The sequence below is a fragment of the Martes martes genome (genome assembly GCF_963455335.1).
Source record: "Martes martes genome assembly, chromosome: 7".
Classification (NCBI taxonomy): domain Eukaryota; kingdom Metazoa; phylum Chordata; class Mammalia; order Carnivora; family Mustelidae; genus Martes; species Martes martes.
In genome coordinates this window covers 53,372,247-53,398,690 of record NC_137894.1, presented here as the reverse complement: position 1 = coordinate 53,398,690, position 26,444 = coordinate 53,372,247, and the positions used below count along the sequence as shown (strand labels likewise).

Below are 26,444 nucleotides of genomic sequence, written 5' to 3'. Positions count from 1 at the left end.
AGAAAGAAGCCAGGGCCTTGGCCGCTGCAGAGACTCGCTTGCCTCCAGGAAGAGTCCGTGCTGTTGAGGAAATGTCACAACAGGGAGCAGGACACTGTGGCTGTTTGCCTCCAGCTTTCAGGGCACCTCCTGGGTGACGTGGGGCTGGCCCACTGTAGTCTCTGAGCGGCACGCTGGCACTGACAGACCCGAGATGCCTCCCACCACTGTGCGCGTGTGAATCCTGCCGTCTCTGCTCAGGGGCACCATTGAGGGGGATTGGAGGGTGCCAGGGCTCAACATGGGAGCCCCCAGGAGGACGCTCACACCCGGCCAGCCCCCCCTTGCCATTCCAGGCGAGACCCTGCCCTGTCCAGCTGCGCAGCTGGTCCCCCGGCCGTGGGGTGATTGTTATTCTGCAGCTGTGGCCATTTTCATTTTTCAATTATCTCAAGAGGAGCAGGGCAGCAATATTGATATGCTGGCTTTCTATTCAGGAAGAGCAGTAACCAAAATAATGAGTGGAGGATTCTCTCAGATGGCGTTGCTAGAACATCCCCCCCCCCACCTGCCCTGTTAAATGACAGCCATACAATTTGAAAGCCTTTTTCTGTCGCACTTAATGTAATCATGGGAGAAATGAGAAATGAAATGTGTGTTGAGCTCCTCCTCGTTTCTTGGCCGCCCTGGCCACAGTGCTCTGAGGACAGAGCCTGCTACAAGGCTCCGATTGAGGAGAGAGGTTAGCTTTCAATTCAGGCCAGTTCCTGTGCCCTGACCTCCACACGTGATCAGAAAATAGAATGTCTATTATTGCCAAGACAAAAGAGATCAGCCAGTGAGAAAAAGGTACCTTAAATACCAAAGGGAAAAACCCCATGGCACTTCCCGGCAGACTCAGATCTAGGCCCCTGCTCACAGGACAACAGAAGTTCCCCATCCAGAGGCCAGCGCTCTGGTCAGTCACCATCCCTGTACCTGAACTGGAACCTGGCACCCAGGACATGCGTGTGAAGTATTTGTTGCCAAACTAGCCAGCCTGGCTGGGAGGCCACCATTTCCGTGTCTTACTTGCTGCTTAACAATTTACCACAAAATTAGCAGCTTAAAACCAATACAGTTGTTATTTCACAGGCCTGGAAGTTTGGGTTCTTCACTCAGGTTCTCACCAGGCCAAAATCAAGACATCCACGGAGCCAAACTGCCTCTCTCTGGAGGCTCTGGGAGGAATGTATTCCAAGCCCATTCAGGTTATTGTCAGGATCTGGTGTGGTTGTAGGCTGTGGCTTGAGATCTGTTTTTCTTTGCCTGCCTTTTTCCTTGCCTTATTTCTCTGATCCCAGAGGTGCCCACATTCCTTCTCAAGTGCTCCCTTCGATCTTCAAAGCCAGTAAGAGCAGGTGCTCTTCTCATTCTTTAATCAATCTGACTTCACCTTCTGCCCCCAACAAGAGAGAACACCTGCTTTGTAAGGGTTCCTGTGATTAGATTAGGCCCACAAGGATAATCTCTCCACTTTAAGGTCAACTGGTTAGGAGCCTGCCTTCTATCTACAGAATTCCTTTTACCACATACCACAGGCAATCCCGGGAATAACCCCGGAGGTCAAGAAGTCCACCTAGGATTCTGTTTTTACACCCCAGCTGCCATTTTTATCCTCCTCTACATCATTGTAAGCCCACACTTGTGTGTTGTTCTTTTTTAAGGGGTTGAAGATAAAGTTCCATTGTTCATCATGGTGGGAGTATACTGGGCAAGGTAGAAATAAACTTACCCTCGGGCATCTAATGCTTTCAAAGCCCCTCCGCTTTGCCAGGGAGTTTGCGGAAGGCCCTAGCATTTGGCTGAGTGGTCTATGAAGTTTGTAGGGACTAGTCCTGAGGGACCTGAAAACACACCACCCTCTTTAGCCTGTAGGTCCCAGTACTAGTGTGACTTCATTCAGCATAGAAAACCTCTGGGCTTTAATGCATTTTTTTGTCCCCGTGAGATCAGATTTGTGGACTTCTTGCTGGTCCATGTGAGACGTCCCAGCCACCAGAGCTGTGCTGCCTGAAGCTTACGGTGACTTGAGCATCGCTAGTTGTTCGGGATGTCACTTACCAGATTTCTGAGAAGTCGGGGCCAACGTAGGATGTATTGAATCAAAATTTCCTATTTCTGTCTCTCCCTGCTCCAAACTCAAGATCTGGCACAAAGGGGATAGATAGTAGGTACTAAATCACTATTCGTTAAATGTCCTTTACAAAGCTTATTTCAGACGTTGCCAGGCAGTTCTAAAAGCCCCATCACCACATTTTGGTTTCGTGGGCATCTATGCCTTCTTATGGTCCATGGATACCTGAAGCATTAGTCATAAACCGAGTGTTTATACTTATGAGCACACGAGCCCCTGTGTACTGGGAGAGTTCACTGTATGCTGAGCGCCAGTCTGCTTTAACCAGTCTGACGACCTGTTTCATCATGAGCGAGTGATAGCACTAGACCATGTAGTCTTGTAAGTCACTTACAGCCATGAAAGTGTGTGTTTTTATAAACCTTAGGTCTAAAGGCATTGAAGAAATGCATTATTAAAAGGAAGCCTTTAACCAAATACTCTGACCAAAAGAAACCTCTGTATTCATTTTCTATTACTATGTAAGGAATGACCAAGGTAGTGACTTAAAACAGCACACCCTGATGATCTTCAGTTTCCATGGGTCTGGAGTGAAGACACAGCCCAGCTGGGACCTTGACTCCGTTTCACAAGGCTATAAGCAAGGTGTCAACCAGGCTGCATTCTTTTCCAAAGCTCAAGGTCCTTTTCTGAGCTCATGTGGTTGTTAGCAGAATTCAGTTGCTTGCGTTAGTAGGTTTCAGGCTCCATTTTTTGATGGCTGCAGCCAGGGGCATCCTCAATCCCATGATACCCCCTGAAATTTCCCCTCAGGTGGCCTTTCACAGGCCCTGTTACAACAGGGTAGCTTCCCTCTCCAAAGCCATGTGGAGAACCTTCTCTGTAGTCTGCTGACATAGTCTTTTATACTGTAGCCAAACCAAGGGAGTAACAATTTCTATATCTTTGCTATATCCTATTTGCTAGAAACAAGATACAGGTTCTAGGGGAGGGGGCTGTACAAGAGAGTGGCTCCCTGGGGACCACCTTAGGGTATGTCCATGCTATCTACCGTCCCCTAACTGCAAGAGACTTGCAAGAATTTCCTAATGTCTGAATTGACTTAAAGGCAAAGGACTTTGGTTGGTAGAATTAAAATCCCTTTTCTTCTTCCATGGTCTTCCTAGTCTGAACCCCTACATCCCAGTGGGCAAGTGATAAATGGAGACCCCGCTATCATAAATAAATCCACACCCTTCATGTAAGTGACAGCTGCAAGACAGTCAGTGAATCCCACACTATTTAATGTAGGAGCTAGAATCAAGAGTGGGAAGGAGGGTGGAGAGAAGTCCAGAGGATCCAAGTAAAACGGAGAGGTTTTAAGAAAAGGAGACAGGCTCTGGAAGCAGAGCTGCCTTATGTTAGTCCAGGGAAACACCTGCCTGTAAACCAGCAGATCTCAACCAGGGGTGATTTTCCCTCTACGGGACATTTGGCAATCTTCAGAGACTTTGTTTTAGCTGTCTTGATGGTGGGGGTGGAAAGTACTACTGACTTCTTCTGGGTGTGGGCCAAGGATGGTACAAAACATCCTGCAATGCCCAGGACACCCCTTACAACAGGGAGTTATGCAGCCAAAAATGTCAACAGTGCTGAGGTTGAGAAGCCTGGTCATAAGACGTCCTTTGGGCTTGCTTGATCAACGTCTGTTTGCCTTCCAAAATGACACCGAAGTCCTTGCACGACCCTCCGTGATCACTTTCTGTGGGTAGGAGTGGTGAATGATGGGGTTTCCTGCATGCCAGGCGTCTCCATGCTCTGTGAAGAACCAGGACATCACATGGTTCCCTGACCACTAGCAGCCATTGCCTTTGGGGGCACACTGGTAGCTCCCCACATGTGACCTTCCCCCCAAGCCCTGGAGAAAGCTGTTGGCTGCAGTTAACAGAGGAAATGAAAGAATGTGAGATGATTCAGTCCCAAGTGAGAGAGTGACTAAGGTGGGGTGCAGTGACAGTCACTACCGGTATGCACCGGGTCTCAGAATTCCTGAGCAGCAGAGAAGGACCTACCAGACAGCTGTCCTCTTTCAGCTCAGGTTAGAAAGGGGGTGTTGATTAAAACCCTCAGTGACTTAGCCACCTGGGGTTTTTTTAATTCTGAGAGCAAACCTCTCAATCTGTTTTGGTTTCCAGGTGGAGCCCAATACCAAAGTGTTTCCAGCGGTTTTCCTACAGCCCACAAGCACTTCCTTGTTTCAGTTTGAACTTGGGAAGCTGAAGGTATTGATCTTCCCCCTTATCCAATGGCCATGATAACATAAGGCAGTGTTGACCATTAGGGGAAAAAAATCCTAGGCTTCATGAAACAGGGGAATGCCTTCTCAGACACCACCTCCCAACCCACCCCACTGACCAGGCCCTTGTACTTGCCTATGAAATTCTTGACAGAGGGTAGATTCCCATTTTCCTTTCTCACACTTCTACTGGGCACCCAAAGAATTAATTGATGCTAAAATAGCCTATGGTGCAAGGCCTGAATTGGACTGGTAAACCCTTAGAGGTCTCGGGGTTCATCTCTCTGTAGATTATACTAACCAGACTAGGGATCACGGGCCAGGTTGCATTATCCAGGAACTGAGCACCTCTGTAGTGCACAGGTGTTTCCCCCTCAACGCCTTTCTGCCTTGCCCCAGAACGCGATGCCCCTGTCGGCGGCCATATTTAAAAGCGAAGAGAAGAACCCAGTTCCGCAGTGTCCGCCTCGGCTGGACGTCCAGACCATCCAGCCCGTGCTCTGGAGCCGCATGCCCAGCAGCTTCCTGAAGGTGGAGACGGAGCGCGTGAGCGAGCGCCACGGCTGGGCGGTGCAGTGCCTGGAGCCCCTGCAGATGATGGCCCTCCACATCCCCGAGGAGAACAGGTAGCAGAGGGGCCCCAGAGGAGGCGGTGGGCCTGGCAGGCAGCGAGGGAAGGGAAGGAGCGCCGTCCTCATGGGCCACAGGCCCTGCTCAGTCCATGGACTTCCCAGAGGCTTCAGCTTCTCTCTCCCTTCCTCACTTGGATTCTTCACTTAGAAACAACAGGATATTCTCTACGATATGCCGGCTTCAGGTCTTCACCAGGGCTCCAAGGGCCTGCAGTCAGGAACATTTCCATCCCTTTAATTTAAAACTCCAGTGTGACCCTGAAATCTATGTTATTACCAACAAGAATGGGGAAAATGAGGCATGCCTCGCTTACTTAGAGAGCCAGGAATGGGCTCCTGGGATCCTTCTGCTAAGGGGTACTCTTGATTATGGTCTACGTTATACCCCAACACTCTCACTTTCTGGCCTTGTAGCCTTGGGTAAATTACTCACAGAACTTACCTCCGGTTCCTCATGATACGGTAAAATAAATGACCACCCAAAGGACTGCTGGGAGAAACTAATGAAATTGTGTAGCGTTGCTGTATGTAGTAAGAATTAAATGAATTTTATTGTTAACATATTATCATCCCGTGATCTGTTGGATGAAAAACAAAGTAACGGGAAGTGGAAGGATTTGACACCTGCTCACATCTCATTTAAGTATTCTACTGGGTCATGAACTGGCGAGACAGACTAGTGGAGGGCAGGAGCGGGAAAAGACAGTGGTGCGGCCAAGTAAGCCAATTGCAGGGGATCCTCAGACCCATGACGAGGAGAAAGACAAAACAGAAAACCTGAGCAGGGAGCAGAGACTATGGTCCCCACGATGAGGGAGCAACCCAAGGACTTCTAAACAGGCTTCTAAGGTCAGGAAGGAGAAAGTGAATTGATGCCACCTGAACTCAGGTGGGAGACTGTTTTCTGTCCAAACGAGAGTGCAGGTCTGTTTGTTTCCAGGGGAGGGAAAGCCCTGTGGATGAGGGTAGACTGGGGACGAGACAGATGGGGTAGGAGGCAGGTGGACAGAGGGCTTCAGCTCCGTCTTCTGAGGAGCTCTTCTGTCAGAAAACAGAAGTCCCCCTTACACCTACACATAAGAGGACAGGGGATGCCTGGGTGGCTCAGTGGGTTAAAGCCTCTGTTTTCGGCTCAGGTCATGATCCCAGGGTCCTGGAATCGAGCCCTGCATCAGACTATCTTCTCAGTGGGGAGCCTGCTTCCTCCTCTCTCTCTCTCTCTCTCTGTCTGCCTCTCTGCCTACTTGTAATCTCTGTCTGTCAAATAAATAAATAAAATCTTAAAAAAAAAAAAAAAGAAGACGACGACCGGGGCAACTCTATTACATACCTGAATGTTTCTCAGTCTTTCAGTGGGGAGATTTTCCTTAAGAAAGAGGACTTTCCTATTTGGAAAACCAGGTCTTTAAGTCTTTCAGACTTTTGAGATCCTTGTAGTTAGAGAAGGAGGATTATCAAGAACTGGGATATGGACCAGAACTGAGAGATGATAACCTGCAAGGGAAAGTGTGGTAGAGACTCCTCCATCCTTGTATCCCCACTGGCCCTGTTGAGTTGGCTGTGATCCCTGGGGATTCAAAGAGAAGCACTCTGCTGAAACCCTGCATGTTCTTCTCCCTAGTGAGTGGTTGACTGCTTGTCCCCACGCAGGTGTGTGGACATCCTGGAGCTGTGTGAGCAGGAGGACCTGATGCAGTTCCATTACCACACGCTCCGACTCTACAGCGCCGTGTGCGCCCTGGGAAACAGCCGGGTGGCCTATGCCCTGTGCGGCCACGTGGACCTCTCCCAGCTCTTCTACGCCATTGATAACAAGTATCTCCCTGGCCTCCTTCGCTCCGGGTTCTACGACCTCCTCATCAGCATCCACCTGGCCAACGCTAAGGAGAGGAAGCTAATGATGAAGAACGAGTACATCATTCCCATCACCAGCACCACCAGGAAAATCCGCCTGTACCCGGATGAGTCCAAGAGGCACGGGCTGCCGGGGGTGGGCCTGAGAACATGCCTTAAGCCCGGGTTCAGGTTCTCCACCCCTTGCTTTGTTGTGACCAGCGAGGAGCATCAGAAGCAGAGCCCTGAGATTCCCTTGGAGATTCTCAAGACGAAGGCACTGAGCATGCTGACAGAGGCGGTGCGGCACAGTGGGGCTCACATCCGCGACCCCGTGGGCGGGTCTGTGGAGTTCCAGTTTGTGCCTGTGCTGAAACTCATCGGGACCCTGCTGGTCATGGGGGTGTTTGATGACGATGACGTCCGGCAGATCCTCCTCCTGATCGATCCCTCTGTGTTCGGGGAGCACAGTGTGGAGACGGAGGACAGAGCAGAGAAGGAGGAAGTGACTCAGGTGGAGGAAAAGGCAGTGGAGGCTGGGGAAAAGGCTGGAAAGGAGGCTCCTGTCAAAGGCTTGCTGCAGACCCGACTGCCTGAATCCGTCAAGCTGCAGGTAACTCAGGGCACCCAAGTTCCCGTCCTTGAAAAGAGCTGGGGAGGGTGACAGTGCAGCTGGGGGGTCAGGCTGGGACTCAGGGCATCGGCCTAAACCTGGGGTGTAGCACAGATGCCGAAAGAAAGCATTCTCTGGTCATGCTTATTTCTGATTTTAGTGTATGTGCTGCCGAAGCGAGCACTCATGCTTATTTCTAACATGAAATGTCCTCCCTAGGTCAAAAGAAAAATACTAACCCTTACCCATAAGACATGTGCTTTATTTTTAAGATTTATTTATTTATTTGGGAGGGAGAGTGCAAGTGAGCATTTGGGGTGGAGAGCACAGGGAGAGGGAGAGAGAAACCCAAGCAGACTCCACGCTAAGCATGGAGCCTGACATGGGGCTCCGTCCCAGAGCCCTGAGATCAGGACCTGAGCCAAAATCAAGACTCAGACACCCAACCAGCTGTGCCACCCAGCGTCCCAAGGCTTGTGCTTTAGAATTGTTTTTATGGAACTAGTGATGGATTGGCCCTGATCTTACCTCTTACCTTTAGGACTAAATGGCTCCTTGGTGATATCTGTCTGGAAAGGAGGAGGAGCCTTTGGCTGTGGAACAGGCCAGAGGAACTGGCTCATAGGGTGGCCACACTCCCCACCTGCTCTCATGAGTTGCTATGTTCTGATCACCAAGTCTGTGTGGACCCATTACACTGGCATTAAAATCAACTTTCCTCTGAGCTAAGGAGAAGAGTCATGCCCACCTAGAACTGTGCCCTTGTCATCACCCAGGAAACCTCAACACTTCCTAAGCATAGTCTTACCAGATATAAGCTAGCGTCGGTGATGCATTGAAGATGATCACTTTTGTCTTCTGGGCACTGAGAAAAGAAAAATGAAAGTGAACAGAGCAGGACAGTCTCTTCCACAAAGTGAGTCTGGCTCAGGCATCCCTTGGCCACTTACTGGCTCTATATGCTTGCCAAGTCCATAGTTTACCAAAGCCTTAGATTTCCAATTTGTAAAATGTGGATGATAATATAATAAAACATAATATTCAGATTTGTCATTGTAAAATACAACATGAAATGTATCTTATCATAAAACATATAATGATCTCCAAATGCACTCCCTTACCCGGTGTGATGAGATTGGGAGATGGTCATTTGATGAAAACATTGCATCTAGAGGAGAAGCATAACAAATTTTACATATATACGTTCAACAATTTTATTAAAACATACAAATGTGCTCTTCTGATGTAGAGCCGAGCCCTGTTCTTTAATGTGAGTCCCTGACTGGTGTGGAGAATCCTCCCTTTTGCATCAGTGACAGATGTCACACTCAGTTTGATGTGCCTGATGGCCAGCTGGGGCATCTTTAGGATAGACTGTGGATTTAGAGGTAACTGGAAAGCAACCCAAGCACAGAATACTTCTAGATTCTAATGCTTTCCCCCCATTTTTTTTTTTGTTTTGGTATTTGTCTAATTCACATCCAACGTTTAGTCTTTTTTTTTTTTTAAATACAACTTGCCTTGGGGTGCCTGATCGATGCAGTCAGCTAAGCATCTGACCCTTGGTTTTAGCTCCGGTCATGATCTCAGGGTTGTGAGATTGAGCCCTGCATCAGGCTGTGCACTCAGCACAGTGTCTACTTGAGTTTCTCTTTCTCCCTCTGCCCCTTCTCGCCACCCCACTTCAAATAAATAAAGAAATCTTTTATATATGCATATTTTATTTATTTATTAGAGAGAGATCACAAGTAGGCCAAGAGGTAGACAGGGGAAAGCAGGCTCCCTGCTGAGCAGAGAGCCCAATGTGGGGCTCAATCCCAGAACCCTGAGATCATGACTGAGCCAAAGGCAGAGGCTTTAACCCACTGAGTCACCCAGGCGCCCCTAAATAAAGAAATCTTAAAAAAAAAAAAATCTTGCCTTTTATAGATGTTCCTTAGTCATTCAACTTGGTTGAAATTTTGTATTTCATTGGCACACATTCCTTCTAATTAAATGTTGTCACTGTAATCACAAGTGTGATGGGCATGTGCTCTGGCCTTGTTCACCTGGCCGAGGCAGAGCTGGGCGGATATGCCGTAGACTATCCTGCTGCACAAGAACACACCACCATCAGGGGCTTTGCTGTCTGTGCCCCAGACGGACTGGAGAGTGTCTGTTAGTCATGCAAAAGGTGAAGTGGAGATAGGTTAATAAATATTAAATATTTACTAATTAAATAATAAATATTGAAATATTAACTCAGTAAGTTATGGCTGTTGCTTAGTAGTAAAAGTTCAAATAATGATAAGATTAGTAATAGTAACTCTCTGAAAGAACTACTGACAGAAAAACAGTGCCAACAGAAAAAAAGAAAGAGAGGGGAACAGAAATCTTTAGTTCCCATCATTCAGAGCCAGAAGATGTCAGGAAGGATCCAGAACTCACTTGGGCAGTTCAGTGGTGGTCTCTACATGAAGAGGAGAGCCATGGAAGGACTCTTAGGAATGCCATTCTCCCTCGCCACAGGCAGATTTATTCTGTCTTTGGTGGCTCATTTTCCTCTTATTCAGCTAAAGAGCTATTGTCTGGATTCAGGCTGACTTGGATTCAAGTGATGGCTCTATGGTTACTGTGTGACCCTGGGCAAGCCACTTAGAGTGCCCGAGTCTCAGTGTTACCCTCTGTAAAATGGGGATGCCATCTGCTTCCCCAGTGTATACAAAATATTGTTAAATTAGCATAAATATATGCTTGTGTTGCAGATGTGTGAGCTCCTCAGCTATCTCTGTGACTGTGAGCTACAGCATCGAGTGGAGGCCATTGTGGCATTTGGCGACATTTATGTCTCAAAACTCCAGGCAAATCAGAAGTCCCGCTACAATGAGCTCATGCAGGCCTTGAACATGTCCGCAGCCCTGACTGCCCGGAAGACCAGGGAGTTCCGCTCCCCCCCACAGGAGCAGGTGAGAAACTCTTCCTGAGCGTCTATGCCCTTCTTATGGAAGAACGTGAACCTCACAGAGTAGGGCACATGAAACCTTTATATGTCTGGGGCAGCCATGAGAATTGTGGGTGATTAAATGACCCAGCACAATGCCAGGGGACAGGTCTAGTCTTATCCTAATGGCAACGAGGAGCATCTGCCACTTATCCTAGATGGGGAAGAAAACCCATCCCAAACTGCACGTGGCCATGGCTTCCTCCCCTCCCTGGCTCACTCGTACCCATTCCCCATCATGGAGTTGAAGACCACGTCACTGTCAGGATCCAGCTTTCACAGCAGCAAGGATCTGCCATTAAAAGAATGTCTGTCCAGTCCTTGCAGAAGTCACTGCTTTGTCAGAGATCAACAGAGCGTGGTCAACACTTCCCGACTGATGAGAGTGGATGCACGGTCTTCCTTGTCACCTTGGCCCCTGACCAAGACCCTCACAAAGCCTCCCAGCCCCCGGAAGCTGGGAGAACAGGACTGGGCATATGAGGTCATTTCTGTGAGGTACTGACTTCATTTTTTGCAGTACCCTGCCTTGTGGCCAGACTTGCCCAGAAGGGAAGCCTCCTTTGAAAGGATGGAGAGTCCTGTGAGCAACTTGCAGAGGAGGGCGGGACAGCTGGTGGAATAGTAGTTTGCGTTCGTCCCACGGCTCAGCTGTCGACGTACATCCTGCAGGCCGCTTGGCTCCAGCTCCCTCAGTGCTCCAAGCAGAAGATCTTTCAGTGAAGACATTTGTTTTCAGTCTCTCAAACCAAATCTTTGGATCTTATCTATATTTAATAAGCAGCTTATCCGTAAATTGTTGTCAGTATAATTATCACCATTTGATATTAATGGGACAACTTGGTCTAATTACTTTCCTAATCTATTTTGTAGAACATAGATATTTATATTGGCTTTAAAATGAACCACAGCTCTTGGCTTTTAAAAGATTCACTTGAATGATAGTGGCCTTGAAAAGAGTAGGTGAAGCTTGTCATCTCTTTGCTGGAGGCAAAATGAGAAAGCCCTTTCAATTGATGGGAGGAGGTAATTTGCACCCTGCTGAGGGAAGTGCGGGGAGCCTGAATTACTTTTGAAGGTTTTACAAATGTTGTCAGGCTGCCTTAAGACTGGCAACAGGTGCGTGTGAACGTTTCCCATTTCTTTTTTTTTTTTTTAAAGATTTTATTTATTTATTTGACAGATCACAAGTAGGCAGAGAGGCAGGCAGAGAGAGAGAGAGGAAGGGAAGCAGGCTCCCCGCTGAGCAGAGAGCCCGATGCGGGGCTTGATCCCAGGACGCTGGGATCATGACCTGAGCCGAAAGCAGAGGCTTTAACCCACTGAGCCACCCAGGCGCCCCACGTTTCCCATTTCGGTGGGCAGATGCTGACTCATTTTTCGTGAATAAAGGGACTGGAGAAGGATGTGGTGCCTGGCTCCCCCATCGCTCACTGTGTGGCCTTGGGCAATGGCCTTTCTATGTCTCAGTGTTTTCAGCTGCAAAATGAGGATGTTTGTATCTCCCTCCCTCCCTTCTTGTGAGGATCCCATGAGATAACACGTTTAGGTGATCGAGGAGGTTACGTGACAAACAGTAAATGTTCTGTAATTGCTGTCATTAGCTTCGTGTTGGAGGTGTTTGCTTTTGCCTCATACCATGCTCTGTGCCTTTCTGCCAGTGAGTAGAATTTATGTCTGTTTTCTGAGGCATCTGTTTAACTCAGCTAGGATGCGTTGTCCATCTAACACTGTCCTCATCAACCCAGCTTATGATCCTGGCTCCTGGGAGGAGCCTTCTCTTCCACTGTCCCTGGGGCCTGTCCCGCACATCTTGCTTTCGCCTTCCCAGTAACCCAATGGACGATCGTTTCAGATTTGTTTCAGGTATCTATAACTTGAGAAATTCTTCCCTAAGTGTGTTAAACCAGTGAATCTTGAGCAGACCTCGGAATCACAGAAGGGCTTAATAAAAACAGATTGCTGATCACGCCCCCCTCCCGGGGGCTTCTAATTCAGTAGCTCTAGTGTGAGGCCCAGGAATTTATACTTTTAGCAAGTTTCCAGATGATACTGATGCTGCTGGTCTAGGAATGAAATGAAAGAAGGGACACTAATTGCTCTCAAATTCAGCTGTCCAATCTACCGCCCCTCTCAGTGTTCATTTCTAGAAGGAACCTACCAACAGAGCTCTCTAAATAATTCAGACTTGAATATCAACAAAGGAGAATTTAGATCAATTTCAGGGGATAGCAATGCAAAATCACTTGGAAGATTGGCTGCATAAGAATTAGAATTTTAAAACAGTGATATGATTCTCTCATTGTTCTGTAACCTTTGAGGAGAAAATAAAGGTTTTCAGCTTTGCATCCATGTAGTAGAGAGAGATTGAAAAAATCCTGCTTGGGGGACGTTACCAAGTACAAAAGTAGGCAAAACTAAGATCAGTCCAACAGTTGTTGGCAAATTAGCCAGGCATAGTCAATAAACCGTTGACTTTAAAAAGGGCATCATTAAAGGGTATGCCCTGCGGAAGAGAAAATTCAGCTCAGTCCCCATTTGGTTTTCTGCCCTGCAGGCTTGGGGGCCCCTGCTTCCCCAGTGTTCTACCTAAGGAATAATCTTTCAGCAAAGAAATTAATTTTTGACTCCCAAGATCGATCTTCAAATTTTGTTTTTATTTAATAAACAACCTATCAATATATATTGATATAATTACCATGTTTTAACATTGCGGCACAACCACAAAAATTACTTTCCTAACCTGTTTTATGGATATTATTTTATTACAAGCAGTACTTCTGCCTACTTCCAAAAAGTTGTTTGCAGTAGTAGCTTTAAATAAGAAATAAGGATCTTCTGGGGCACCTGGGTGGCTCAATGGGTTAAGCCTCTGCCTTCAGCTCAGGTCATGATCCCAGGGTCCTGGGATTGAGCCCCACATTGGGCTCTCTGCTCAATGGGGAGCCTGCTTCCCCCTCTCTCTCTGCCTGCCTCTGCCTATTTGTGATATCTCTGTCAAATAAATAAATAGAAATAAAGATCTTCCTAAAAACATTAAATATGTTTTTTTATGCTTTAATAAAAGGAATTGTAAAGTTTTTTTAACCTAGAAATCCTAAACAGAAGGAGAAAATACCTTTGCCTGGGATGTGGGTTACCCTGCCCAAGGCAGCCAAATAGACAACATCACCTCTAACTTTGCTTCTATCCCTCTAGATATTCACTGACTTGGGGTCGTGGGTCTTTGGAAAGAATTGAGACATTCCTGAATCTGAGCAGGAAATGAATGACTTCATTTTCACCAACTTGTCATTAATCTCTGATAGCATTTTTTTTAATTATTCATGTAGACCACAAAGCAGATATGTGACTTTTCCGACAACAGAAATTGCCTGTTTTTTTTTTCATGTTGTATTACAGTGGTTGTCATCCCTTGACATATTATTTACATTCATCACAGCTTCAAGATCACAGTGGATATGAGACCTGCCACTAGATTTTTTTTTTTTGTCTAATGAGTTAATAAACAAGTACATATGTTCCTATACCACAGGTTTCTTTTCTATGGTCTTGATAACTAGATCTCAATATAAATTGTTTATGTAATTTTCTGTATTTGATGGTGCATATTCAGAATATTAATCTGAAAAGTAATCAGGGGGTTTCAACAGACTGTCAGAATGGTCCATGGCATAAAAACAGTTAAGAATCCCTGAGACAAAACTTTCAAGGAAAAGAGGATACATTAACTACATGTTAAAACCTACATGTCAGTAAAAAAAAAATCCTATAAAGTTAAAAGCTCACTAAAATCCAGGACCTCTTCTTGGAGTATGTGTTATAAAGAGTTAATAGTCTAGAGATGTGCAAAATACATGTTAATTTTTAAAAAGAAAATTACTGAACAGAAAAATGAAGGAAGAACATGAACAGGAAATTTATAAATATGAAATAGAGGCATCTGGGTGGCTTGATTGGTTAAGCATCTGACTCTTGATCTCAGCCCAGGTCATGATCTCTGGGTCATGAGTTCAAGCCCTGTGTTGGGCTCCACACTGGGTGTGGAGCCTTCTTACAAAAGAAAAGAAATAAAAATGGCCTTTAAATGTGGAAAAAAAAAATTCAACCTCACCAATTAAATGCAAATTAAAGCAACAGGAATATGACATTTTTCACCTATTAAATTGGAAAATATTTGAAAATGTGTTAACTCTCATTACTGCAATGGAGATACAAAGTAATACACACTCTTGTATAAAGTTGGTAATAATGCAGATTGTTGTGAGCTTTTTGGAGGGCAATTTGGCAATTCATATCAAAAGCCATTAAAATACACAAATCTTTTGATCCAGTCATTTCACTTCTAGAAGTTTGTCCTTAAAAAAAATGATCAGAGATGTGAATAAAAATTATGTAAAAGGAAATTCAAACAAACTTTATAAGGATAAAGAAATGGAAACAATTTAAATATATCTTAACAAATCATTAATTTTATGTACATTTCACATTAGTTGCTATTCATCCATATGATGAAATACAATGTACCTATTAAAAATCAGTAAAATCAAATGCTCAAGATAAATTGTTAAGTGGAAAATCGGACTTCAAAAATGTTTAGATTATGATCTCTATCTGCACACATAAAGATTTGGAGATACTAGCTAAATATGGTTTTCTTTGGGCAATGGGATCGCAGTAAACTTTCTTTAGGTATTTCCAAATTTTGTGCAATTAGTAAGTTACCGTTATAATCAGGAAAAAAATGAAAGCTACTTTTAAATGTTAGCCATTCTTTTTTTTAAGATTTTACTTATTTGAGAGAGGGAGAGAGTGCACACACACACACAAGCAGGGGGAGGGGCAGAGGGACAAGCAGACTCCCTGCTGACCAGGGAGCACAATGCAGGATTTGATCCCAGGACCCTAAGATTGTGACCTGAGCCAAAGACAGACGTTTAACTGACTGAGCCACCCAGATGACCCTGCTGGCCATCTTCATAAAAGAATTTGAGTTGGACAAAATTGGCAAAGGCTGTTAGGTGTTTAAGACAGGATCTGAGTCCTTTTGACCAACTACCCATTCTTCTTTGTTCCTCAAAGATCAACATGCTTCTTAACTTCCAACTGGGAGAAAATTGCCCCTGCCCAGAGGAGATCCGGGAGGAGCTATATGACTTCCATGAGGACCTTCTCATTCACTGTGGTGAGTTTCTGAGACGAAAGCTATATCAAAGACAAGTCTGTTCCTGATTCCTGCATTGAAAGCTAGTGGGGGTTGAGAAGAAAGTTTTCTATTTAAAGGTGCAGGGAACACTTGAACAACATGGGTTTGAGCTACGTGGGTCTGTCTATTCTGTTTCCCTAAGTAGAGTGCAGTACTATACGTGTATTTTTTCTTCCTTATGATTTCCTTAATAACATGTTCTTTTCTCTAGCTTACTTTATTATAAGTATACAGTACCTAAAATATATAACATTTTAAAAAATATTTAGCTGACTATTTATTATTGTCAGGAAGGCTTCCCATCAAGAGTATGCTATTTATAGTTCAGTTTGGGAGGGTCAGAGTTATATGTGGATTTTCCACCGTGCAGATGAGTGGCTCCTGTGACCCCTGCATTGTTCAGAGGTTAACAGTACGATACTAATTGCTCAAGAAATGATTCTGCCCAAATGACTTGGGTCAGAGAAGCTATAGGAAATAATTCTGGCATAACATAGGATGGAAACGTCTACTGAGAAGAAATTTTGTGAGCTACAGAAGAGAGTGAACAGGGTTTCTGAAGAAAGGAAATAACCGATACTTACATAAACTTCCCCCACTTTACTTAGAGAGTTGGACTCTGCTCCCAGCTGAACCAAGATTCCAATCCCCTTTGCTTCTTAGCTTTTGCAGTGACATAAGTATGATAACTTCTGCTATGAAGAATTCTAAGCCTGCAAAGCCTACTTTGATACATAACTGACGATTTTAAATGGTTCTCGGCATTTGTGCTGCTTCTGCAGGGGTGGATTCACTAATATATAAATAACAGGTGGTCCTTTCATTTGAAATGACTCAATGTTAACTTTTTCTTTCTAGAGACTCTAGAGCCCTTTTGGGGTATAGGTTAGAAAAAGTTAAGTGTGGGGTTTGAAATTACTTGATGTTCTTGTACATAAGAAATCATCTTTTTAAAAACTTGTCAGAAGACATTATAGAGTTAAATACTTATGGGGAGCAGCCTATGGTATCTTTAGAAGGTTCCAGAAGGGTGGGAAGCAGAGACTTTGTGTTCTTTCAATCATATGGTGGTTTCATTTACTGTTTGAGGTTTTTCACTCTGTTCTGTGCCTTTCTAGGCGTTCCGCTAGAGGAGGAGGAAGAGGAAGAGGAGGACACCTCCTGGGCTGGAAAACTCCGTGCCTTGGTGTATAAAATCAAAGGCCCTCCCAAGCCTGAGAAGGAACAGCCAACAGAAGAGGAAGAGAGATGCCCTAGTAAGTGATCATGCCTTTCAATCACAGTCCTTCCAACACAGTGCTCTTCTATGACGTAATGCAGGGAACTGGCTTCTGACAGATACTGTGAGATGGACTGCTATGTTTCAAAGGATGCATCTGGGTATTTTTTTATAATTGGTGGTGGTTATTGTGTATTTGGGGCTATGCTTCTTTTCTGATTTAAGGAACTTACTTTCAGAGTCTTCTGAAACCTGAAGGATCTATTACTCTGGGTCTGCTCTTGTCTGTCTGGTTAAAAACACCTGTAAACAGGTTTTTGTTCTTTGAGGTTTCCATTGTCTTCCCCCTTTAGTCATTGTTTCTGTCACCTCTGCATTGCAAGTTGCCTCAGTGAGAAAATAATGATGCAAGGGGAGTAAAGGAAATAGGATGTGGGCTTTGATGGGAGTCTTTTTTGGGTTTTGGCTATAATTTCCATAGCACAGCATCCTAGAGGACTTTGACCTTCAATTTTGCAACAACACCAGACCTTGTCCAAGTTCATTTCTCTAAGCCTTATGGTAGACGCTACTCTAACCGTTATGACTCATGTTGAAACAAGATCATAATTTGCTCTAAAGGGCAGTTTACATTAACATTTCAAGAGGAAAATTGTCTATGTATTATATACAATCAGGAGGCTCTTTAGTACCAAATTCTGCAAATATTTCATTTGGCTAAAGAAGGAACTTCCAAGATTTAACATAGTTGCCTTTTATCTTGTTCCTCATCCTGTTTTAGAACATGCTTTCAAATCATAGGCTAGATCAGTAGACTGCCAAGCTGTGATTGATTTATCTGAAAACACTACTTGGGGGTTCATACATCTTACTGCCCTTTATATTGACCTTCCATCCTTGTCAGTATCTCTGAGTGGAAGGAAGCCTCACCACTTCTCAGCACAAGTGTTGAAGCCTCTGGACAAGTGTACGGGGTTCTTGGTACTGGCACCCACCATGGGAGAGGTAGTCTTTGATGAGGATGTGCCAGCGAGATTCTAAGGGCACAAAGGTGAGTTTAGATTCCCTTTGTGGTTCCTGTCAAAGCAGAACTAAAAATAGACTGAGCTGACCCATATTACCTGCTGAGAGTCTATGTTCAAAGTAGATTCTTCTTTCTAACATATAGTATGTCACAACCCTGGGTCCCACAAGGTGACCATTTCATGGTATGTAAATGGAGTCAGATGAAATCACTTGGCTGTGTGAACTCTCCCTAACTCTAAGAACAGTGTCCAGGCTCCAGACATGGCAACCTTCAGCACTGCTACCCTGGGCCTTGGGCAGAAAGACCATGTTCAGTCCCTTCTGGTAGAACACGCAGACAAGGCCACTTCAGTGTTAAGACTCCACGTCTTCCCCTCATCCTGTTTCCCTTCCAGGACAGTTGTGAGAGATTCGAGCGTTGGGTTCTAAGCCTCCTACCCTGGATTTCCAGAAATAGAAAGGAGGTAGTCAAGCATGTCTGGTTGTCAGTAGATGGGTACCCTGGCCAAATGTTCCAGAGGCAGAAAGCTCCTCACTCAGGACTGACATATGAAGAGAAAATCTTGGGGATGGTTTAACTGTCACATCCCCAAAATTGTTTTTAACCCATGGATGGAGACAATGTTTCTGGATACATAGCCAGTTGTGATAAAAGGGTAAAAGGGCCAAAATGCTTTACATTATTAGTAACTTTGTCCACATTATTACTTACCTGATTTTTCTTCCCTTAAGTTTGATAAAATATTAAAAGTGCAGATAATAATATGGGTTAGTGAATTGAAAATTCACCAAATACTTCCCATGATCAGGTTACTCCTGGTGAGGTTTTTTCACTCCTCTGTTGTATAGCTGATGAAAATAGGACTCTGAAGAATTAAGGGATATTTGTTCATTTATTCTCTCCACCACTACCTGCTTCCAGAAAAATTTCCAGGTGATGAATGTCACCAGCCCAAGGTAACCAAGATGACTAAAGCTGTGACTTGCTTCACATTTTCTGACTCTGGTTCCACGCTCTTTCCATTGTCCTATAAAACCCCCAAATACAGCTATTACATACAGAGTGGCTTTTTAAAACCATCGTCTGTTTATCTGGCTTACTACACCTGTGAGGTGACTCACAACTGTGACTCATTATTACACATGGGAAATCTAAACCCAACAGAAGTCAGAATTCTAACATGCCAAAGGTTACCAAACCAAAGAGCCGCCCTCAAAGTTTTCAGGGTAGAGGGTACAGTCTCACCTCTATGCGTGGTTGGTATCGGCCAGATGACCTGCAGGCAAACGTCAGCTTTTCTAGGCAAGAGGACTCAACAGTGTCCTGAACCTCGTGAGAATCCCGCTAGCTGGCTCAGAGTTACGGGGATCTGCCTAAACTAACTCTAAGCCATATTGTCGATGAAAGCTGTTACAATCTTATCAAAACATCATATGATAATGAAGAGGTAAAAAAGATCCAACAATAGCAGCCCACCATACTATATCACATTTCTTTGGCATATCCCCATCCAGAAAACTCCTGAGAAAATCGTTTGCCTGTTAGTTCTAAGCCAGGGCTTCTCACACACTGCAGGGGAAGCAGGATTTCCTTGCATATAAATCTGTTGCCACTGAGTTATTCCTCCAGAAGAGACCAACCAGCTCTTCTTGCTAAATCCTAAAATTAACCAAATGAAGATCACCTGTCACTTTACAGCTCAAAGTTGGTGCCTTCCTGATCTCTGTCATTCCCTGAATGCTCTCCCCATGGAGGATTTCCCTGCCACTTGTGTCCACTCTTGCCCCACCACTGAGTGGACTAAGAACCCTAACCAAATTTCTCTCCTGCCTAAATGCGGCAGCCTGTTGAGTACCAAGGAGCGGGAAAAAGTCTACTGTTTGCTACAAAAATAGGTCTAGAGCCCAGCACAAATACTTACCACAGATGAGACAACTCAGTGGTAGGTCCATCTAGGCCACTCAGGCGATATTCGTAAACCTGCTTAGATTCTCTCCGAACAGCCTCTCCCTACGACGCACGTGCACGGACACCTTCTCCGTGAACTCTTTCTTCCCACCTCATCCTCCTTCCTTCTGCCCCCGCCATTTCATGGCATTTCTAAAAGGGCCCATATGACTTTCCACCTTACGTGCAGTATCTGTGTCCCTGTCTGTTTTCTTTACTGGGTGTTTGTGCTCAGACCATATCTTCCCTTTTTTCCATGTTTAACTCTGTCCGACCTCCAGTGTAGGTTAGTCACAGGAGGCTCACAAAGATGAAGAAAATAAGGACCTTGTGAACAATGGAGGAAAAAGGTGTGGACAGGAAACTGAATATAATCACGAGTTTAGATATGCTATAATAAAAGTGCAGGTGAAATACAGTAGGTGGCCAGAGGAGGAGCTGGGCAGATTCCATAAAGAGTGTAGATCAGTAGATAAAACAAGAAGGGAAAGACATTTTTGATGAGGAGAGCTGCTTTGACAAAGCCCCCCAAGCAGAAAAGTTCAGGTCCTGTGCCAGGAGTGGCAACCAGGTGAGATTGTTGAATTCTAAGAAGAATTGAATGGGCTAGAGTGGAGTACGGGTTGGATGGTGTTAGGACAGAGTGGCTTGGAAATCCAACCATTAAACTACATTTGGCCCTAGAGTGTGACATATCCGTCATCGCCATGTATTTTGTACTAGTGGCCTTACAGGTGCGGGGAAGGAGGCGTTAACATTTACCTGGTAACCACTGAGTCCTGAGCACCACCTTCTGTATTATCTCATGTAATTCTCGCAATATGCGGTAGATGAAGTTGGTGATTTTATTCCCATTTGATAATTGAAGAAACTGAAGTAAAAACAGATTAAGCACCTTTGCAGGGTCGCACAGTGGTGGCATGGATGTTCAAACCTTTGTCGACCTGAGTCTAGTTGCCGGTGCCCTGCCCCTGCCCCTGCCAGGCAGTGGATATGAAAGGTCCTTGAAGACCAAAGTATTCATTTACTCAACAATAATGAGGTAGTTATGGGCATAGGGCTCTAGACTTAGGCTACCTGGTGTTAAATTCTTGCTCTGCTACCTAATATCAGTGAGACTGAGCATGTGACAACTTCTCTGTGCCTCAGTTTCCTCATCTGTAAAACGGGCATAGCCCTAATACCTTCTTTGGTTCACATGAAGAATAAGAAACTCAAAGTGCTTATAAGTGTGCCTGGCCCAGAGTATGCACTTAATTTTAACTATTTTGGGCTATTAAAATGTTTTAATCACTCACCATATCTTAGGCCCTGCATTAGGCACCAGTCAACTCTGCTTTAGCAAGATGGCAATCCAGAGGATTGCTGTGCAGGATCATTGGAGGTACGGAGCCCACTGGGATGTCACAGCAGTGCTCTAGATGAGAGCTTCTGAGCACTCAAAGAAGTCTGGTGTAGTAGGCTGGATAATGGTCCCAAGGACATTCATATCCTAGTCCCTGGAAGCTTTAAATAGGTTAAATGGTAAAATGAAATTTAAGGTACAGATGCAATTAAGATTGTTCATCAGCTGGCCTTTGAATGGGGAAATCTAGGTTACTGGGGTAAGCCCGAAATGATCACCAGGCACTGTGCTAGGCATCACCTCATCTGATTAACTCCTCACAGCAAACAACTAGGTACAGTGGCAGCCATGTTCCCATTTTGCACAGCAGGCAGTGAAGAGAAAAGCAAAATAATTTGGACAAGTTTCCTGCAGGGAGTTAGAAAGAGGCCCAGACTGGTGTCCTGTTCATAGGCAGGATTCACGTTCTTTCAGGCACCGTGCAGGGGTGCCCCAGCCCAGTAGTGGGGCTGGCAGGACAGGAGTGGGGAGCAGGGACTGAAAGGAGGTGCAGCCTGTAGCCTTCCTCATCCTCAGTTTCTTCTTCAGACTGAACACACACAGGAACTCAAAAGTGATTCGATCACTTTCCCAGCAGAGTACGGACCGAGGCCTCAGCTCCCAAGCCCGGCCCTGTCCCTTCTCCACCCATATTCATGTCAGGAATTCCCCTCTAGAGTGCAAGAGCGGCTCTCCTCTGTGCTCTTTTCCCATCATCGTTATCATTGTTGTTCTCGTCGTCAATGGTCATTTAATCGTGGAAATATTTCAGAGAAAGTGATTATGAGGCTGCTTGACTGATTTCAAAAACACCAGGCTAATTATACCCCCGGGACAGAAGTGAGCCCAGCGGGCTGCGGAACTGGACTGGCAGAACCCGGCCATGCTGCTGCAGCGCAGTGAATGGGTGCCAGGTAAGACGGCCTCAGGGATGCAGGGGGCATCCAGCTGGCTGGGGAAGCGTCCCAGGGTGAAGCAGTTTGCCTTCCCACTTGTCTCCACCCTCACAGATGGGGAGCCTCCAGCCGAGGCAGAAAAGCACTGAGGAGGGACCTTTAGAAATGGATTTAGCAGAAAGCTACATCGGCCACGTGACTGTCCACACACAGCCTTTCCTGAGACCCACATGCAAGCCTGGCTGGCAGGGATCAATGGGTCCACACCAGTAGAGAGGCTCCGTCTCCAGTGTTCCTCCACTCGCTGCCAAGGCCACCTTAGCAGACCATCTGTTTACAGGAGTCTTGGCTTGTTTCTTAAATTGGAGTGGTTTTTTGTTTGTTTTTCATTTGTTTCTTTTGCCTAAATAAGAGAGAAAAGTGAGGATTGGGCTGACGCAGCCATGACCGTGGGGGAAACTCGGTCCCTGCCATACCTGTCTTTCCTTACGCAGTGCTCATGTGGATTAAACGATAATTCAGGTACAGCATTATGCCCAGGGTCTGACCCACAGGAAGCTCTTAGTGACCGTTGGCTACTCTCATTGTAATGAGAAGTAGAATATTTGAACAAGCAGCTTGACCTTTGACCCTATTCCCCTGCCAGGGAACCCCATAAAGGAGACACGTGTACAGGTCCAAAAATGAAATACAGAACTGGGATGAAGGTCAGCGGCTTGCAGCAGAGCCTGGGACGGGCCCTGTAGCATCACACGCTGCTGGGTCTCCAGGAAGCAGTGCCATTCACGGGCCCTGAGGACACAGAGTGAACTGAGCAGCTCCAGGAACATTGCTCCAGGCTGTCTTTACAGGCCGGTCCTTTCGGGTTCTCAGAGAGCCTTGTAACCTTGTTCTCGTGAAATTAAGCGTAAGTGGCACCTGCTGCTCCTCCTGGGCCAGAGAGGCATCAGGAAAGCACATGGAAATGAGCCTGACAAATTTTCTAGGGCTCCTCAGAGGTGATGGGTTTAACTTTCTCCCTGACCGTCTCTGCTAATAAATAGTAGGTATTTGGCCACTTTGTGAAGCAGACCAGACTTGGGGCCCAGAGGAAGCTCGGGGACAAAGAGCATAGAGGGCATGAGACATTCCCATTAAATCTTACCCACTAAATCAAGAGGGTATTATGGTGCCATCTGACCCCCGACAGGGGAAGCATCCTTTATCTGTCAGCAATCAAGACCATCATCAAAACGCCATCGAGCTACCACTGCTCATCTCCCCACCGTGGGTGATTAGTGGTGTGGGGTGGTGTCTTGAGAGGGCCACTCATTGTGGTCAGTGATCACTAGATTTTGAGATTTTGCTTTATTTCTTTGGTCTCCAGTTTTACTATTAGTAAAAACAAGCTGGGTAGACTCATGATGGTGGGCATTAAAAGGTAGGGGTAAAATTTCGTGGTGCTCATTACTTTAACCCAGTGAAGCCATACATATTCATTTTCCATTTGAATAAATTAGTACAACCCTTTCAAGACTCCACAGGTCAAGTAGACATGTAATTCTAGAGTACTCAGCTATCTGTGACTTGGTAGAAGTGGATAGAGACACAGAGAGGTAAAGTGACTTGACCAGGGTCACACAGCTGGAAAAAAGTAGCCCTCACTCTTGTCACTACATCATCCTTCATTCATCTCTTTCAACATGAATTTTATTTTGCTAACTTAATTTTATTGATGAAGAAATCTAGACTCCAGGTATGTGGATAATCCTCCTAACTCAGAGTCCTCTAGAAAATAAGCCAAAGCTTTCTGATTTTCAGGATTTTTTTCTGAATCCACTTCTTTATTTAAGAGAGCATTTAGACAGTATAATAGAAATTTAAAGCATTTTTAAGAATAACTATTTTTTCTGGATTTTGTGAAGCTATAGAAAGTAAGCAGCTCTCAGGGGCACCTGGGTGGCTCAGTCAGTTGAGTGTCTGCCTTCAGCTCAGGTCATGACCTCAGAGTCCTAGGATCGGCCCTACATCAGGCTCCCTGCTCAGAGGGGAGTCTGCTTCTCCCTCTCCCTCTGCCTGCCTCTCTGCCTACTTGTGATCTCTCTCTCTATCTCTCTCTGTCAAATGAAAAAGTAAAATCTTAAAGAAAAAAAAAAAGGCAGCTCTCAGCTGGAGAGGTAGATGAGTTTAGATTCCAGCAGCCAAGGTTCAGGACCCAACTCTGTCATTTACTAATTATCATGTTAGCCCAGTTTCTTATCCTCCATTCGTTTCAGTTTCCTTGTCTATAAAATGAGAATAATGCTCTTCCTACCCATGGGGGCAGGGAGTTAGGAGTCAATAAAATAGTGCTCAGTCTAATGTTCTAGTACTTAGAGTTTGGTATACCTTACAGCTTCTGAAGCAAATATACAAAGAGTAGGTGATAACTTTATCTCCACATTTACCATTTCAGATGCTTTCAGCAAAAACAAACAAACAAACAACAACAACAACAAAAAAAAAAAAAAACAAAAAAAAACAGAAAATTCAACTCAGGTAGAATAGCCGGTAAAAGACTTCATTGACTGGGGCACCTGGAAGTTAAAGATGGCACTGGACACTGGGTTGAGTTAATCCCATGGCTCCACTCATTGTCCCTACAGTCGTTCCACATTCTGACTTGGCCTTCAGGCTGGCAGAGGATGGTGGCTACAAGTCTAGGCCTCACGTCTGTGTGCTGCAGTGTCCAAGGGAAGAGCAAGAAAAGTTCTCCTGCCTGGGACTCAAAGCCAGGCTCCTGAGATCACCCTTGAAGAACTTGATCACAGGCCAACTCCATGAACCATTGAGCGTGACCTTGAAAATAAAATGTGCTGGTTGACTTCCATCAGCAGAGCCTACCTGTGGAGTGGGGTTGGGTCAGTTTTCATGGCCCATTAGATAGAGAGGCAGCTATCTGTACAAAATCAGTTCTGTTGAGAAGGAAGAAGGCACACGTGGCTTCTTGACATGTGGTTAGAAATAGTCATCATGTCCTGATGGCTATCATCTTTATGTTTCATTACACGGTGATTACTGTTGAAATGCAGGCAGTTCTAGCTCTTGATGTCAGAGGGAAGATACAGGCCAAAAAGCTGTGTCACGGGACCTGGGAAACATGCTCTCTGCACCCTGTGTACGTTATCTAATGGGCCAGAGAAGTTGTACAATGGATGGTTTTTGCATTTGATGTTGTTCTGGTTTGACGCAAGCTCGGGGCCAGGGCCAGGCAGACCTCAGGGTGTCAGCAGCCCTGTCACTCCAGTTGCCTCAGCAAAATCTTGGAATTGGACTCTCTCGGGACTCAGCTTCTATGAGCTACTCCCTAACAGCTTGCTCCCTGGGCCTCTCCAGTCTGATGTGCAGCCTCAAGTGTCCTCACCCAGGGCTTTCTACCAGTGGGAGCGTATTAGTAGTTTCCTTTTGCTGCCGCAACAAATTACCATAAACTTAGTGGCTTCAAACAATACGAATTCATTATCACCCAGTTCTCGAGGTCACAATCTAAAATGGGTTTAGTAGCCTTGCCTTTCTTCTGGAGGCACTAGGGGAGAGTCCATGTCCTGTGTTTGCCAGATTGCGAAGGCCCCCTGCATTCTTTGATTACTGGCCCCTTCCAGTCATGGTACCTGTACAGCCTCTGCTCCTGTTATTATCTCCTTCTTGGACTCTGACCCTCCTAATTCCCTTTTAGAAGAACCCTCGTGATTATCTTGAGCCCACCTGGATGGTTCAGGATAGTCTTCCTATTTCAAGATCCTTAATTTAATCACAAAGGCAAAGTGTCTTTTGCCTTATAAGGCAACATACTAACAAATTCTGAGAATTAAGAGGTGATTATTTTGGGGGGGAGGGGTCATTATTCAGCCCACCACAGAGAGGAAGAAAGCAGAGGCCAAAATAATTGGTTCTTGATACTTGGAAAGGATCTACCACCTGTTAAAGCCCCCAGAGCACCCGGACAGCATACTACCAGCTAACTTGTTAATCACCTAGAATTTAAAAATAAGCATACATAATTTAGATGCACATAATTATTTTTCTTTTCCCATTGTAAGCATGAGTATTATAAATTGCTTTCTAAGTTTAAACTAGGGACAGTGCAGTTTTGTTCACTCCCTCTTGTCAATGTCATTGGAAGACTTTTTTCTTCCCAACTGCCCCAGATTTAGGAGCACACTCACAGAACTCTAACACCAGCCTAGGATGGCATCTGTAAGCTTCAGGGATTTGCTTTGCCAGCAGCCAACATCTGCTCTTTGATAATAAGCTTGTATTTCAGCGTATGATGGCCACTTGGACTGTGATCTAAATTTGGAGATGAAAAGATTCTCTCC

At 45.3% G+C, this 26,444-nt stretch overlaps 1 protein-coding gene across 2 annotated transcripts in view; it reads left to right on the top strand.

Moving 5' to 3' along the window:
• The window catches only part of RYR3 (ryanodine receptor 3), a gene marked incomplete at its 5' end in the record, with an annotated part of 503,048 nt that overhangs the window by 327,525 nt on the left and 149,079 nt on the right, over nucleotides 1-26,444 (top strand). For both annotated transcript variants that reach the window (XM_080809903.1, XM_080809904.1), the window contains 6 exons: nucleotides 4,270-4,356; nucleotides 4,770-4,996; nucleotides 6,653-7,448; nucleotides 10,193-10,393; nucleotides 15,511-15,613; nucleotides 16,753-16,890. In XM_080809903.1, coding sequence (XP_080666029.1) covers nucleotides 4,270-4,356; nucleotides 4,770-4,996; nucleotides 6,653-7,448; nucleotides 10,193-10,393; nucleotides 15,511-15,613; nucleotides 16,753-16,890 — 1,552 coding nt within the window. The remainder of the gene's footprint in view (nucleotides 1-4,269; nucleotides 4,357-4,769; nucleotides 4,997-6,652; nucleotides 7,449-10,192; nucleotides 10,394-15,510; nucleotides 15,614-16,752; nucleotides 16,891-26,444) is intronic.